This window comes from Pongo abelii, chromosome 2, assembly GCF_028885655.2.
Source record: "Pongo abelii isolate AG06213 chromosome 2, NHGRI_mPonAbe1-v2.0_pri, whole genome shotgun sequence".
Lineage (NCBI taxonomy): Eukaryota > Metazoa > Chordata > Mammalia > Primates > Hominidae > Pongo > Pongo abelii.
In genome coordinates this window covers 26,241,304-26,257,532 of record NC_085928.1, presented here as the reverse complement: position 1 = coordinate 26,257,532, position 16,229 = coordinate 26,241,304, and the positions used below count along the sequence as shown (strand labels likewise).

Here is a 16,229-nt window from a genome sequence, read left to right as displayed (position 1 = left end):
CTTCCTTTCACAAAAGATTTCTCTGCAGCATGCAATGCTGTTTGGTTGTGCTTTACCCACAGTAGAACTTTTTTCAGAATTGGAATCAGTCCTCTCAATCCCTGCCACTGCTTTATCAGTTAAGCTCATGTAAATATTCTAAATCCTTTGTTGTCATTTCAAAAATGTTAACAGCACCTTTACCAGGAGTAGTTTCCATCTCAAGAAACCATTTTCTTCGCTCATCCATATGAAGCAATTCCTCATCAGTTCAAGTTTTATCATGAGATTTCAGCAATTCATTCACATCTTCAGGTTCCACGTTTAATTATAGTTCTTTTGCTGTTTCTATCACATCTGCAGTTACTTCTTCTACTGAAGTCTTAAACCCCTCAAAGTCATCCATAAGAACTGGAATCAACTTCTTCCAAACTCTCGTTAATATTGATAAAAATGTCAATACCTCCTCTTCTGAACCAAAATGTTCTTAATGGCATCTAAAATGGTGAATTCTTTCCAGGTGGTTTTTTGATTGGCTTTGCTCAGCTCTATCAGAAGAATCACTACCTATGGCAACTATAGCCTTACAGAGTATATGTTTAAAATAAAAAGACTTGAAAGCCAAAATTACCCCATGGGATGTAGAATGGATACTGTGTTATCAGGCATGAAAACAACGTTTATTTTCCTTGTGCATCTTTATCAGAGCTCTTGAGTGACTCGGTGTGTTGTCAGGGAGCAGTAATATTTATTCATATATATTTTAATTTAAGTTCTGGGATACATGTGTATAATGTGCAGAATTATTACATAGGTAAACATATGCCATGATGGTTTGCTGCACCTATCAACCCATCACCTAGGTATTAAGCCTGGCATGCATTTAGCTATTTTTCCTGATGCTCTCCCCCACTTCCCCCGAGCAGTAATATTTTTAAAGGATATTTTTTTCCCATGAGCAGTAGATCTCAACAGTGGGCTTAAAATATTCAGTAAATCATGGTATAAACAGATGTGGTGTCATCTAGGCTTTGTTGCTCCATTTACAGAGCACAGGCAAAATAGATTTAGCATAATTCTTAAGGGCCTTGGTATTTTTGGAATGGTCAATGAGCATTGGTTTCAACTTAAAGTTGGCAGCTGACTTTAGCTCCTAAAAACAGAGTCAACCTATCCTTTGAAGCTTTGAAGCCAGGTGTTGACTTCTCTCTAGCTTTGTAAGTCCTAGATGGCATCTTCTTCCACTATAAAGCTGTTTTGTCTACATTGTTTGTTTGTTGTTTGTTTATTGATTGATTAATTGTGGCCCAGGCTGGTGTTGAGCTCCTGGCCTCAAGTGATCCTCTCGCCTAGGCCTTCCAAAGTGCTGGGATTATAGGAGTGAGCCACTGGCCCAGCTGAAAACCTGTTGTTTCATGTAGCCACCTTCATCAGTTATCTTAGATCTTTCCAACTGACTTGCTGCACCTTCTACATCAGCACATTCTGTTTCACCTTGCACTTTTATGTTATGGAGACAATGTCTTTCCTTAAACCTCATAACCCAGCCTCTGCTAGTTACAGATTTTTCTTCTGCAGCTTCTTCACCTCATTTAGCCTTCATAGAATTGAAGAGAGTTAGGGCCTTGCTCTGGATTAGGTTGTGGCTTAAGGAAGTGTTTGATCTATTTCGACCACTAAAACTTTCTTTACATCAGCAGTAAGGCTGTTTCACTTTATCATTTGCGCATGAAGAATCACCTTTAATTTCCTTCAAGAACATCTCTTTTGCATTTACAACTTGGCTAATTGGTACAAGAGAGCTCACTTTTGGCCTATCTCATTTTTGGCATGCCTTCCTCTCAAAGCTTAATCGTTTCTAGCTTTTGCTTTAAAGTGTGAGATCTGTAACTCTTTCAGTTGAACACTTAGAGGCTATCATAGGGTTATTAATTGGCCTAATTTCAATATTGTGTCTTAGGGAATAGGAGGCCTGAAGAGAGGGAGAGAGACAGGGAAATGGCCTGTTGGTGGAGCAATTAGAACAAGTACAACATTTATTAATTAAGTTTGCTGTCTAATATGGGCATGGTTTGTGGTGTCCAAAACGATTACAATAGTAACGTCAAAGATCACTGATCAGATCATCATAACAGATATGATGATAATGAAAAAGTTTGAAATATTGTAAGAATTACCAGAATGTGACACAGAGACATGAAGTGAGCACACACTATTGGAAAAATGTGCTAATAGACTTGCTCGCTGCAGGGTTTCCACAAATCACTTTGTAAAAAATGCACTATCTGCAGAGCACAATAAAGCAAAATGCAGTAAAATGAGATATGCCTGTAGTTACTTTCTTAACATTATTCTCAGATTTAGAAAGAAGACATACCATTGTTTGTTTTGCTTTTTTTTTTTTTCTTTTTTATAGATATGGGGTCTCTCTATGTTGATGAGGCTGGCTTCAAGCGATCCTTCTGCCTCAGCCTCCTGATGTGCTGGGATCACAGGCATGAACCACTGTGCCCAGCCCTCTTTTGCATTTCTTTACATAAAACTTCGTGACATGCTTTTAAAATTTTAACACAGGCCAGTTTCGGTGGCTCACGCCTGTCATCCCAGCACTTTGGGAGGCCAAGGCGGGTGAATCATGAGGTCAGGAGATCGAGACCATCCTGGCTAACACGGTGAAACCCCATCTCTACTAAAAATATAGAAAATTAGCCAGACGTGGTGGCACATGCCTGTAGTCCCAGCTACTCAGGAGGCTGAGGCAGGAAAATCACTTGAACCTGGGTGGCGGAGGTTGCAGTGAGCCAAGATCGCACCACTGCACTCCAGTCTGGGTGACAGAGTGAGACTGTCTCAAAAAAAAAAAAAAAAATTAACACATAATATTTTTATGTGATATGTCTCAAAAATAATTGTATTATAGTACTTTCAGTTGATATAGTCTACTGTCGTTTTTTTACATGTAGACTTTCCTACTTCTTTACCCCACTGGTTTCTTTATGCATTAAAAAAAAATCTTATTTTTTTAAAGGATAGGATATGTTTTCAAACATCAGGACTTAAAAGTCTTTATACCTCTCATATACTTATTTTGATTGAACTAAAGTATTTTAATGGATTGTGTTTTATAGACTATAGTCTTTCAGAAGAAGCAAACAAAATCTTCTGGAACTTGATCAAGCTAAAGTGAAAATGTAAAGAGATGACAGTATGATTAGATTTTGTTGTGTTTTCTTTAATGGTGAAGAGCAATAGCATAATTTCTTTAACAGAATGGGCTCAGGCAATGTGCAGACTTCCTTCTGGGACACTGTCTATGTAAGAAAAACATCTGGCATGTTTTTCATAGATGCTGTATGGAAATTATGATAATACTGATCACATGAATTTCTTTGACTTATGGTGGTTTTTTTCAGTCAATAGGGAGAAATACACTTTTTTCTCCGAATGTTTTGGAGTCATTCATAATGGGCATTTTCTTTAAAATGATATATTTTTGTCTTTTAAGAATAGTTCACCTCCAACCTTAATATTTTTTAAAAGTAAAACATTTCATAACCCACCCATCTGCTGGTTGACTTTAAGTAGAAAGTGCAAAAAATCATCAGGAAAAGGTCTAAAATACAGAGGATCCTGGATAAATGGTAATTGTGGTCAGAGATTTACTTGCATCTGCCTAACAAAATGCAGAGGTGGAAAAAACAAGTCAGGAAAACGTCATTGGCCAAAAAGTTAATAGGATTAATTATATCAAGTTATATTACTTAAGAACGTGTTTAATGTAAATGAAAATCAAAATAGGCTGGGCATGGTAGCTCATGCCTGCAAATGCCAGCACTTTGGGAGGCCAAGGTGGGAGGATCACTTGAGCCCAGGAGATTGAGGCTATAGTGAGCCGTGATCACATTATTGCACTGTAGCCTGGGTGACAGTGCAAGACACTGTCTCAAAAAGGAAGAAAATAAAAATAAATAAGCATTACTTTAGCATATGTTAGTAATTAAATATGTACTTACTTTATATTTATATTTATTTTTAAAGTACAAATAAAACAGGCACATAGCCAGAAATAGTAGTAGAAGCAAGTGGGTTTGAGGGAAATGTTGACACGGGCAAGTAACAGTAAATATTTATTCAATTTTTTTTTTCTTTGAGGCGGGGTCTCCCTCTGTCACCCAGGCTGGAGTGCAGTGGTGTGGTCACAGTTCAGTGCAACCTCTGCCTCCTCAGCTCAAGTGGTCCTCCTGCCTTGGCCTCCTGAGTAGCTGGGACTACAGGCATCAGCCACCATGCCCAGCTAATTTTTGTATTTTCTGTAGAGATGGCATTTCACCATGTTGCCCAGGCTAGTCTCTAACTCCTGGCTTCAAGTGATCCCTCACCTTGGCCTCCCAAAGTGCTGGGATTATAGGTGTGAGCCACCAGTCCTGGCAATTTATTCAGTTTCTATTTTATTTATTTTTTAATTGGAAAGCTACCAAACCACAATAGGTTTAGAGAGACTTCTGAGTAATCATAATTTTTATTTGTATTTTTTTTTTGTGATAGTAATTTTTAAAAACACAGGTGAGGAATTGGTTCATGAGATAAGATTAAAAGAACTGAATTTCTTCTTTTAAGTATGAGTAAGGCAGGATATGAGAAAGTTCCTCAGGTGTTTGAATGATGCATGCCCTCAGTAAGGGGGGGACACCCATTTCTCTGAAGTTTAGGGTGGAGCCAGGGGCAATGTGAATAGAAGCCTGGGTTTTATGTCAAGGGTGAAGTATGTGTCCTTAATAAGACAATGGATTTTTTGGAGGGTAGTTCTTTCTAGAAGCGACTCCACTGTACTTAATGTGCTGGAGGGAATATATGTTGGTCTGTAGTGGTGAGCGTGGGAGGACCAAATGACAAGATGCCTTTCTCCTCAGGTTACTATGGCAACTGGGCAGAGCTCTGTTGCCAGGGGCAGGGGCAGGTGGACCACAGGGCAGGGAGTTGGTGGCCTTGAGGGAATTCTGTGTCGTTCTAGATAGCCAAAGAAACCCCACAGATTTTTCAGGGAGGCATTTGGCTGCATAACAACGTATTTTTCCTGTATTTCCTTTCCCTGAAAATAATTGGGTCTAGTTTTTAGGCGTGCTTGTTAATCAGTATTAGAGATAGTTCTTCAGAGTCTACAAGATAATTATCTAGTTCACTTCACACTTTTGACAGAAACCATCCTAACCATGACTGACAAACAGTGAGCACCTACTACAAGACTGGCACCACCTTTAGACTTGAAAGCACATAGTGCATCACATGTTCTCGCACACAGTTCCTTACTGAATTCTTCCAAGATCCCAAGGGGAGGCACTAATCTACTCATCTCTGTTTTATAGACCATGTAATTGAGACTTGAAAGGTTTAACTTGATTAAAAAAAAAATAACTGTGTTATAGGTCTGATAAGTGCCAGAACTTCAACTCCAACTCTATGTTCTTTCTACTTAAGCTGAAATACAGATTCTGCTTTTAAAGTCCAGCTGGACACAGTGGCCCACACCTGTAATCCCAGCACTTTTGGGAGGCCAAGGCGGGCAGATCACTTGAGGTGAGGAGTTCGAGACCAGCCTAGAAAACATGGCAAAACCCCATTTCTACTAAAAATACAAAAATTAGTTGGGTGTGGTGGCAGGCACCTATAATCCCAGCTACTCAGGAGGCTGAAGTGGGAGAATTGCTTGGACCCAAGAGGTGGGGGTTGCAGTGAGCCAAGATTGCAACACTGCACTATAGCCTGGGTGACAGAGCGAGACCCTGTCTCAAAAAAAAAAAAAAAGTCCAAGGGTTCTGTGGAGGTAAGAAGTCAATTTATTCCACAAATCATTAAAATATAAGATGACAGAGAGGCACTGAGTCTCCTGTAGTCCTGATATCTTTATTTTTAAGCGCTTCGCCTATTTCTGGTCATTTTACTCCTAATTTTCCCAGGGAAAGTGCTAAATGCCCCTTCTCATTCGGGGCGTCCAATCTGCATAAAGGCAGGAGCATGCTGCCCCAGATTGCAAAGCTCCAGGAATGAGTGGAGATGGAAGTGCTGAGCATTAGCAGCTTCTTGGAGATTGGGAGTGTGGGTGTGGTGGGTGTGAAAGTGGAAGTAGGGAAGTAGAAGAGTAGATCTACTGGATAATCTGATCAAGATGACTTTTTGTTTATTTTGAGGGGAGGGAGGGACTTGAGTACATTTTCAGACAGAGGAGAAGGAGTCAACAGAGAGGGAAAGGTGTAGGAGAAGGGATAATCGATAGAGCAAAGCCGCAGGACGGTGGGAACAAGGTGCAGTGGTGCAGGCAGAGGGCTTCCTCTTGGAAAGACTGAGAGACTCTCCTCAGATAACTGAGCTAATGCTTATGCTGTGTACTTTGTCCCAGACACCCTTCTAAGTGTGATAGATGAACAGTCATGCATTGCTTAATGATGGGAATGTGTTGCTGAGAAATGCATTGTTAGGTGATTTCATCATTTTGCAAAAGTGTATTATGAAAGAGAACGGCAATGATTTTTCCTATTCACACTGGCCACTAGTTGCATGAGAGTGGGCTCTCTAATTAGGTTGCTAAGTCTCTCTGTGCCTCACTTTCCTGATCTGTTAAATGGGGATTAGAATAAAACCACCCCCCACAAAGTCATGAAAATTAAAAATTAAAATACAGGTGGGGATTGTGTCTGGCACCCAGCAAGCACTCAGTGAGTTTTAGCTAACTGCTGTTGACTACTATTTTGCTCTGGGGATAGGTGGGAATCATTTAAAAGTGTAAGAATTCTAAAGTAGACAGTAACCCTTTCAGTTGGGGTCTGATGTAATGTGTCAAGAGATTGGCTTTCTGTTTTTTGTTTTTGTTTTTTTTTTCTTTTTCTTTTTTATTATTATTATTATTATTATTATTTGTTTTTTGTTTTTTTAAGTCATTTATTTATTTATTTATTTGAGACAGTGTCTCATTGTCACACAGGCTGGAGTGCAGTGGTGTGATCTCGGTTCACTGTAGTCTCTGCCTCCCAGGCTCAAGCGATCCTCCCACCTCAGCCTCCCAAGTAGCTGGGACTACAGGTGCATGCCACCTCACCCAGCTAATTTTTGTATTTTTAGTAGAGACAGGGTTTCACCATGTTGGCCATGCTGGTCTCGAACTCCTGTGCTTAAGTGATCCACCGCCTTGGCCTCCCAAAGTGCTGAGATTATAGGCGTGAGCCACTACACCCTACCTTAAAAATCTGAGCTACCTTTGGGAGGGTCACCCCATGGGTAACCTAGGGATTCCTCAACATGTTTTGCTGTAGGTTTGTTTATATCAGCATCGCAGCAAACACATGAGTAATATGTTGCACTGTGATGTTACAACAGCTATTATGTCATTAAAAAAATAGGAATTTTTCAGCTCCATTATAATCTTTTTTTTCCTTTACGTTTTTCAGGTTAGAGAATGGAAGATGACACCTATTATAATTTTATGGGACTACCTTTGTATATGTAGCACCTTGTTGACTGGAATGTCGTTATGTGTGCAGATATTTTGTTTTGGTCAATGATGGACCACAAATATGATAGTGGTCCTATACGATTGTAATACCATATTTTTAGTGTACTTTCTATGTTTAGGTATGTTTAGATACACAAGTACTTACCATGGTGTTACAATTGCCTACAACATTCAGTGCAGTAACATGCTTTGCAAGTTTGTAGCCTAGGCGCAAAAGACTATACAATATAGGCTAGGTATGTAGTAGGCTAATACTATACAGGTTTGAGTAAGTACACCCTGATGTTTGCACAAAAATGAAATAGCCTAACCTTGCATTTCTTAGAACATATTCCCATCGTTAAGCAACACATAACTGTATACATTCATATATATAAATCCTCATGATAACCCAATAAGGTAGATATTCTAGTAATTCTGGTTTATACTTGAGGAAACTGAGACACAAAGAAGCTAAATAGCTTGGCCAGGGTCACACAGGTAGCTGCAGAACCCAGATTCAGACCTAAGTGGTCTGGCTCCAGAGTTCATGCATTTAGCCACTATAGTACATTGAAGAAAGGAGGACTAGATGGACAAAGATAGAAGAGGGAAGTCTAGGGAATTTAAGCAGAATGGCCTTGGTCTCCTTAGGCAGTGTGTTTGTGTATGTAAGTGTATTGAGCATGTTTGAGAAGTGGGTATTGAAAATCAATGAGCGGTAAATGCTGTCCTAGTTATTCACATATGTCTCACTCTCAGTACAGTTATCTATTGTTCTTCAGGAGAATAGGCATTAGCATACAAAATATCAATAGTAATCTGCACATAACAAATGTTGGTCAGTTAGTGGCTGTCACATTCTCCAATAACTTACAGTTGCCTCCAGAGCAGACACAGTCATACAAAGGCATTACACTTTTGTTTCCTCTTTCCAGCTCAGCCCTACTGATGGTGCACGCATACATGCACATGCTGTTTAAACTAAGGGTGGCAGAGTAAAGTGTTTTCCTGACCACAAGCCTGAAGGCAGACTTCCCAGCCAGTGTATAAAATAAAATAATGTGTGGCTAAGAAGCTAGACATTGAACTGACTTCCATAAAGATAGTTTGTAAAACCAAATGATAAAAACCCCTCACTTTTATATACAAATGAGATCATTTGTCCTAAACTGATAAAAACAATACTAAGGCAATGTTTGTCTAAATGTGAAAGCCAGTGAAAAGGCTGAAGAGCAGTGTCTCCACACAAGATTTCCCCCACATCTGACACCAACCGCAAGTTCTGGGGTTTCCTAGACCACCCTCAGATTCGATAATTCACTGGAAAGACTCACAGAACCCATTGACAGCTATTATAAGCACAGTTACGATCCAGTATAGGGAAAGGATACAGATAAAGATTAGCCAAAGAAAGACACACACAGGGCAGAGTCCAAAGAGTTCCAAAGGCAACACTTCCATGTCCTTTTCCTGTAGGTCAGAATGTGTTACTCTACCAGCATTAAGCATTGGTAGGTGATACTGTGCACATGACAGGGAGGCTTACCCAAGCTGTAGTACCCACAGGTTTTTTGTTTGTTTGTTGTTTGTTTTTTGAGAGAGAGTCTTGCTTTGTTGCCCAAGTTGGAGTGTAGTAGCACGACTGGGCTCACTGCAACCTTTGCCTCCTGGGTTCAAGCAATTCTCCTGTCTCACCCTCCCGAGTAGCTGGGACTACAGGCGCCCACCACCACTCCTGGCTGATTTTTGTATTTTTAGTAGATACAGGGTTTAACCATATTAGGCTGTTCTAAAACTCCTGACCTCTGGTGATCCACACACCTCAACCTTCCACAGTTTTGGGATTACAGGTATGAGCCACCATGCCCAGCTATTTTTTTCTGTTTTGTTTTTTTGAGACAGGGTCTCCCTCTGTCTCTCAGGCTGTAGTGCAGTGGTGCTATATCGACTCACTGTAACCTCCGCATCCTGGACTCAAGTGATCCTCCAGCCTTAGCCTCCCAAGTAGCTAAGACTACAGGCGTGAGCCACCACATCCGGCTAATTTTTGCATTTTTTGTAGAGATGGGGTTTTGCCATAGTTTTTATTGAGACTTCATCACATAAGCATTACTGATTGATCAGTTTCCCACATGGTTAATTTCAGTCTCCAGCTTGACTGATAACCCATGATTGAAGGCCCCCACACTAAATCACATAATTGGTCTTTCTGGAGTGGCCAGCCTATACCCTAAGATCATCACATGTGGCCCACTCGACCCTAAACAAAGACACTGCGGTTGAGTATGACATAGATTATCTCCCAGAAGCCAATGGCAAAGGTCAGACCTCTCTTTGGGCAAAGACAAATTATTTATTACCCAATAAGTAACTGAGCTTTCTTTAGTAGGATCCCTGAGTCTCTCATCTGTAAGTTTTGGAAAACTGTTCTGCCTGGAATTGCACATGGTTTATTAGTCATAATGTAGAAGTCCATTAATAAAATTTAAAAAAAACTCCAAGGCTTAGATACAGGTCTATTTCTTTCTTACACTCCAGGACTAGTGTGGGTTAAAAGAGGCCCTGCCCCACATTTCCTGATGGAGCCAACACCTGCAGCCAATCTGGAGAGCTACTCTGCCATGCTAGAGCAAGGCGTGTGATGAATCATGCCCTGGCTGTTGTTGATGCAGAAGTGATACACCTTGCTTTTCACACTTCATTGGCCGGTACAAGTCTGAGGGCCATATCCAGTTTGAGGGTGAGGAAGAGAGGAGCCATCTTACCCTGTGTCCAGAAAGAGGTGAACTGATTGTAATAGCCCGGTTACTACCCTCAAGGATTTATCTCTAAAACAGAGAGACCCATATAACAGACTTCAAGCCATTGCTTCTGTTTTCCCTCCGTTCTGTCATTACCTAATTGAAACATCAGGATTTGTACATGGAATCCTGGGAAGTCTGCATACCTGCTGTCAGCACCAGCTTTTCTCATTCCATCACTCACTTAGACCAGGGTTCCTGACTCTTGTGGTTTCCAAAACTTATTTTAGGGCTGTTGTAATCCCTAAGAGGAAGAAATGTGACCCATTTCTGTGCAAGTACCTCATCCCTCTTCCCCCAAAAGACCTCATCTCTCTAGCCACATACTAGTTGCTGATCTCTGAGCATACCATGATATGCCACAGCTCTATGCCTTTGCTTCTGTGGTGCTTTTATGGAAATGCCCTGCCCACCCCACTGTCCCAGTAGACCAGACAGACTCATATTTGTCCTTGAGGACTCAAATTTGTTTTTCTGTAATTTTTGTGTACTGTTTCCCCATCTATGAACTCATAGGTTGTCTATAAACTTCTGTTATCACTGCTTTTATAACTGATCACCTATTTGTGCCTCCTATTAAAGATTTGAGGGTAGAAATGCTGTGCTTTGCTATGTGCAGTGTCTCATGTGAGAGGCCAAGGTGAGAGGAAGATTGCTTGAGTCCAGGAGCTTGAGACCAGCCTGTGCAACATAGCAAGACGCCATCTTCCAAAAAATTAAAAAATTAGCTGGGCAAGGTTGCGTGCCTGGAGTCCCCGCTACTCTGGAGGCTGAGGTGGGAGGATCCCTTGAGCCCAGGAGATCGAGGCTTGCAGTGAGCTACGAGTGCACCACTGTGCTCCAGCCTGGGTGACACTGACAGACTTTGTCTCAGAAAAAAAGAAAAAAATTTTCATCTTGCCATCTTTTTTCATTTATGGATCCCCAGCACGTTACTAGACAATAAGTAAGTTAGTAGACCTTTGTTGAACTGAAGATTATGGAGACATTGAAGTCCTGGGGCTAATAGAAGAGAGAAGTCAAGTCACACCAGTTATAATAGGTCCTCCTAAAAAATAAAAAATCCCATTTCAACTAAATTATATCTAAAAATTAAATGTTGACCTTTTGTTTTAAGTAATACATGACCCAATATACTAGTTATAACAAAAGGTTTTTAGCAAAGATTACACCTGTGCTTAAGTGTCAGCAGTTGGTTTTCTGCATAATGTATGTATTTATGCAATATGTGCACCATCCTGTGACCTACACTGGTTGGTGTTAGTTACAAGGGCCCTGGATGGGTTTAGGAGATGGATGGTACCCTCTCCTGAGGGCTGTGAATCTGCAGTGGGAACAATGTCAGACACATTCCTCTGAAGATGGAAAAAAGCTCAGAGGTCAAAAAACATACCCCTAGCCCATCACCTTTTTTTCCCCTTTAACCTCTAAGTGAAAAATTGCACACAATTTTCTTTATGTGTACTTTCTAAAATCTTGTGTCTCCTTCAACACTTCCTTTGATATATGTGGGAGATAGAGATGAAGAAAAGGAGAAATGGGAAGGGCGAAAAAATAAAAAATATATGTAAAATAATTTTATTCAAGATGACCTACTTTCTAAATTCTTAGCACTGATATTTTGGAGCATTAAGGTATGTAGGCTCTGTACTTGGACTTTTCAAGAGAATGAACAGTAGATTGCTAGTTTGGAAAGGTGGATAGGATTTGGAAATCTCAGAGGGCAGCCAGCCTCTCGACTTATTAAATAGCAGGTTGTTAGGTGAAGCTTCAAAGAAAGTTTGGTTTTAAGTAGGGGGACAGACATCACAGTTTGCCAGGACCAATCCCAGTTTGCATTTGAAGTTCCAGCATAATTATTAACAGTGCCCACTTTGATTCTTAAGAGGTTCTGGTCTGGAATGGTCGTTCTGGATTTGGGTCATGCAGGTTGGAGGCTATTGGCATGATGAATGGGAAGGAAGAAGACTCCAGAGTGCAGAAGGCTGAAGGGAGAATTATCTTATGAGAGTAATTTCTGTTCAGAGTTTTCCGTAAAAGGCTTCCTGTAGTGCTTTCTGAAATGCCTTACAGACTTTCTTCTGACGCACCTTGGACATCAGTTTATTTTTCTTTGGTGCAGCTTTTATAGGGCCAGTGTGTCTCAGTGCAACCTGGTTTTCTTTTAAACTCGTGGGCAGTAGTGCTGCATGTGTCAGTGATTCAAACTTGGACAGATTGGCTGTGAATGGGGTGATAAGAATAGAGAGAAACACATACCAGTAGACCAAACTTCCTGTGCACAAGCCTTTGAATACCGCGTTTCACTGTCTGAAATAGCATTCATCTTAAGGCTGGGATCATTTATTCCCTTTGGAATTAAGCAATACCACTGCAGAAAAAGAAACTATTTTGGGAAGGCTATGTGGGAGGAATTTTTCTATGTATTCCAGGCTAGACAGAAATATCTTTCATGCTTTTGAACACCACACCTTACGTGCTTTTGAATACCACACCTTAGAGCCCAGGTAACTGGAAATGGACGCTTTCAGATAATCCCAAATATTTATGCCAAGGCTAGTGTATACATGTTATACTACAAAGATTAGGAAAGACTGAGTTTAGATGCTTCAACTTAATTACCTAAGTGGCAGAAAAAGAACTTTTCTTTAGAGATTTGCCTCTAATATAGATGCTGTTGAGAAGTAAAATGTAACATCTTGTGCCTCTCCCTCTCCTTACATATGCTCTTGGAGGTTGTTTTTGCATATGCCCATGTAGACTTTTCCAGATTGTTGGAGAAGTTTAAAATAAGGTAATGAAGGCTATGTCCCCCCTGCTTCCTCCCTATAAAGCTGAGGTGGGCAGGGCTTGGCAGCTGGTGGAAACTGAAGAGATAAATAAGTACCAGGGCTCCTGGATGGGTAGGGTGCAGAAGAGCCCAAGATGAGAGTGTGTAACTATGAGTGCCTGCCGTGGGACGAGGCCATGAGGACGGAGCTGCAGCTGGAGTCCAGAAGTTCAGGCAGTGAAAGGGAGGTGCGAACTTGTAGGAACTAGTTTATTAGTCCTTTCGATCAAGCTATTGCTCTTTTATTTTTTTGTTGGGGGATTACTTTAGAGGGCAAATGTAAGTCAGATACACCTTAAATATCTGTCTTGTCATTTGAGTAATGTATTTAATGGAACCTAAGGAGTTACGTTGGTCTGTTCCTATTTGACTTTTCTACTTGTTAATAGCATCAACTAATAAAGAGCTAATTGTCTTGTAAAGTTTGTCTTTACAAAGTAGCTGCAGTTGAAATGAGAACAGCAGTCCAGTGATACTTAATATTTTTCTGCTTTATTGCTGATAAGCAGCTTGGAAAATGTTTTTCTATGGAGAGCGTGTGAAGCCTCTTCTCAGTGTGGTAAATGTGATCACAATAGATGGTTTTTGTTTTTAGTTCTTTTTTCACTTTGGCCTTGGAATTAATGTGAAAGGTAAAGATGTTGAGATTTCCTACCTCAAGCAATGCTGTCTAGGTTTATGAGAAGCAGAGAAGCATTTTGTAAATTATATCCTGTTGCTCACAAACTATATAATTAACTTACTTACAGTTCAAAATAATAGATATCTGCCTGTTGCATGGGGAGTCCGGCAAGATTGCAGTGCTGTTATAGATATCAATGGCCTATGTATTGATTTTTAAAAAATAAATTTTATTTTCTAGCTAAATAATCAAAGATTTAATGACCTGTGAATTTGAGTTACATCGGTGTCTATCTGGACTTGATATGAAATGTTCTTCATTTTAGTGCAACATTCTATCTCTTTTATAATTTTAATTATATAAGAAATTAGTAGAGAAAGGCCTTTATATGGTGACCAGGCATTAAAAAGTTTTGAAAATGTTCAAAATTTTCAAGAAAAAAAAATTGAAGACATAGATAGATCTTTTAAATTAAAAGATTCAGTAAGTAGCTGTTTTTCTCTTTGTGTGTCTAGCACATAGTCTAACAGTAGGATAATATTTAGGAAGTTAGAGAATTAATTTTAAGCACAAGCATTAAGTCAGTAGTGATGAAAAGGCTAGATATTGTTGAAGATAGATAAGTAGAGGCTGGGAAGGAGGATAGATAGGAAATGGAGGTTTAAAAAAAAATGAGTTTGGTGCAATGGCATGTGCCTGTAATCTCAGCAACTTTTGGGAGGCTGAGGCAGGAGGATTACTGGAGCCCAGGAGTTAAAGTGAGCTGTGATTGTGCCACTGCACTCCAGCCTTTGGGACAGAGTAAGACCTTGTCTTTCTCCCTAACCCCACCCTTCAGAAACCTTGGAGAATTCATAAGTTATGAAAAGGCTTACTGACTGCTGATGTGTGCTAGGGCCAGCCCTGTGATATACCAATAAAGGGGGGAGAGTAGAAGCCAAAATTGAGTTTGGCAGGAAAGTTGGGCATTGTTAAACCCCATTTCACCTGGATCTTTAAATGCATCAGTCCAAGATTATGAAAATCATCACCAGCCAAGTGTTTGTGGGTTTATGTATGGAATGCAAGCACCAGTTGTCCCAGCCTCTTCAGTCTTTTTATTTGGAGTTGTGTTCATTCTCACAAACCCACTGACCTCCCCCTCCTCTCTGTGTTCCAGGAGAGACAGCGTCTGGAGACCATCCTCAGTCTCTGTGCTGAATACACAAAGCCTGACAGTTGCTTATCTACTGGGACCACCGTGGAAGATGTGCAGAAAATCAACAAGGAGCTTGAGAAGCTGCAGCTCTCTGATGAGGAGTCTGTGTTTGAAGAAGCCCTCATGAGCCCTGACACAAGATACAGGTGCCACCGGAAAGACTCCCTCCCTGATGCAGACTTGGCAAGCTGTGGGAGTCTCAGTCAGAGCAGTGCCAGCTTCTTTACCCCCAGGAGCTCCAGGAATGATGAACTACTCAGCGACCTCACCCGGACTCCTCCACCACCATCCTCCACCTTTCCGAAAGCTTCCAGCGAGTCCTCTTATCTAAGCATCCTACCAAAGGTAACGTTGGCCCAGCAAAGATACTAGGATTTAAGGTCTAGGGCTGTGCATATGCTTTGGCATGGAAACTGATGATTTTATCATGCTAATTATCCAGGATGTTTTCAGTGAAGTTTCAATTTAAGAGGGCGTTAGCTGAGCAAGGTGCAGCAAATTAGGGTGTTTACTGTGAAGTAACAAATTTGCACTGTAAAAAAGGTAGCAGCACAGAAGAGTAGAAAGAAAGCACATTTCTCTTCTCCCTGCACCCTTTCAGGTTGTACACCTGAGTGATAAGCAGGTGTAAAACTGGTGCTAAAATTGTCTTACCTGCCTTCCTAATATTTTCTGTGTATATATGGCTATCTGTTATAGGCATAGACAGACAGACACACACATAGTGTTCTATACTTTTTTTCCCTCACTAAATGCTTTGGGCATCTTTGCATATTAGTATACACAGCTCTACCTCATTCTTTTTAATGACCAATTGCTCTTCTTTTGTTTGCAACTACCATTTATTTTCAGGGTTTTTTTTTGCTAATAAAATCCATATGCAGCAAATATTGTAGCATATATATATTTGCACAATTCTGCAAATGTGTCTGTGGGATCACTTACTAAAAGTAGAATTGCTGGGTCAAAGAGTTTGTGTATTTTTCACTTTACTCAATATTTCCAAATCGTACTTCTAAAAGACCATATTAAAAAAAGAGTCTATATATCCAGGTGACACTTTGACTAAGTTTATATGTGCATATAAACACAAGTGTTCTCCATATAAACACAAGTGTTCTCCATACACTTGCCAAGGTTGCGTATTGTCAAAATTTTTCGATTAGCCAAATTGATAGAAGTTTAATTTGCTTTTCTTTAATTATGCATCAAGTTGGGGATCTTTTCATATTTTTAGTTATTATTTGTATTTTTTGACCCACTTATTCATGTTCTTCACCCATTTTTTAAATTATTTTATTTTTCTTATGTTT

General features: G+C 40.2%; 1 protein-coding gene across 15 annotated transcripts in view; it reads left to right on the top strand.

The window, feature by feature from the left end:
* PHLDB2 (pleckstrin homology like domain family B member 2) overlaps positions 1-16,229 on the top strand; it is a 234,604-nt gene that overhangs the window by 156,344 nt on the left and 62,031 nt on the right. For all 15 annotated transcript variants that reach the window (XM_063721783.1, XM_063721790.1, XM_063721789.1 and 12 more), the window contains one exon: positions 14,878-15,261. In XM_063721783.1, coding sequence (XP_063577853.1) covers positions 14,878-15,261 — 384 coding nt within the window. The remainder of the gene's footprint in view (positions 1-14,877; positions 15,262-16,229) is intronic.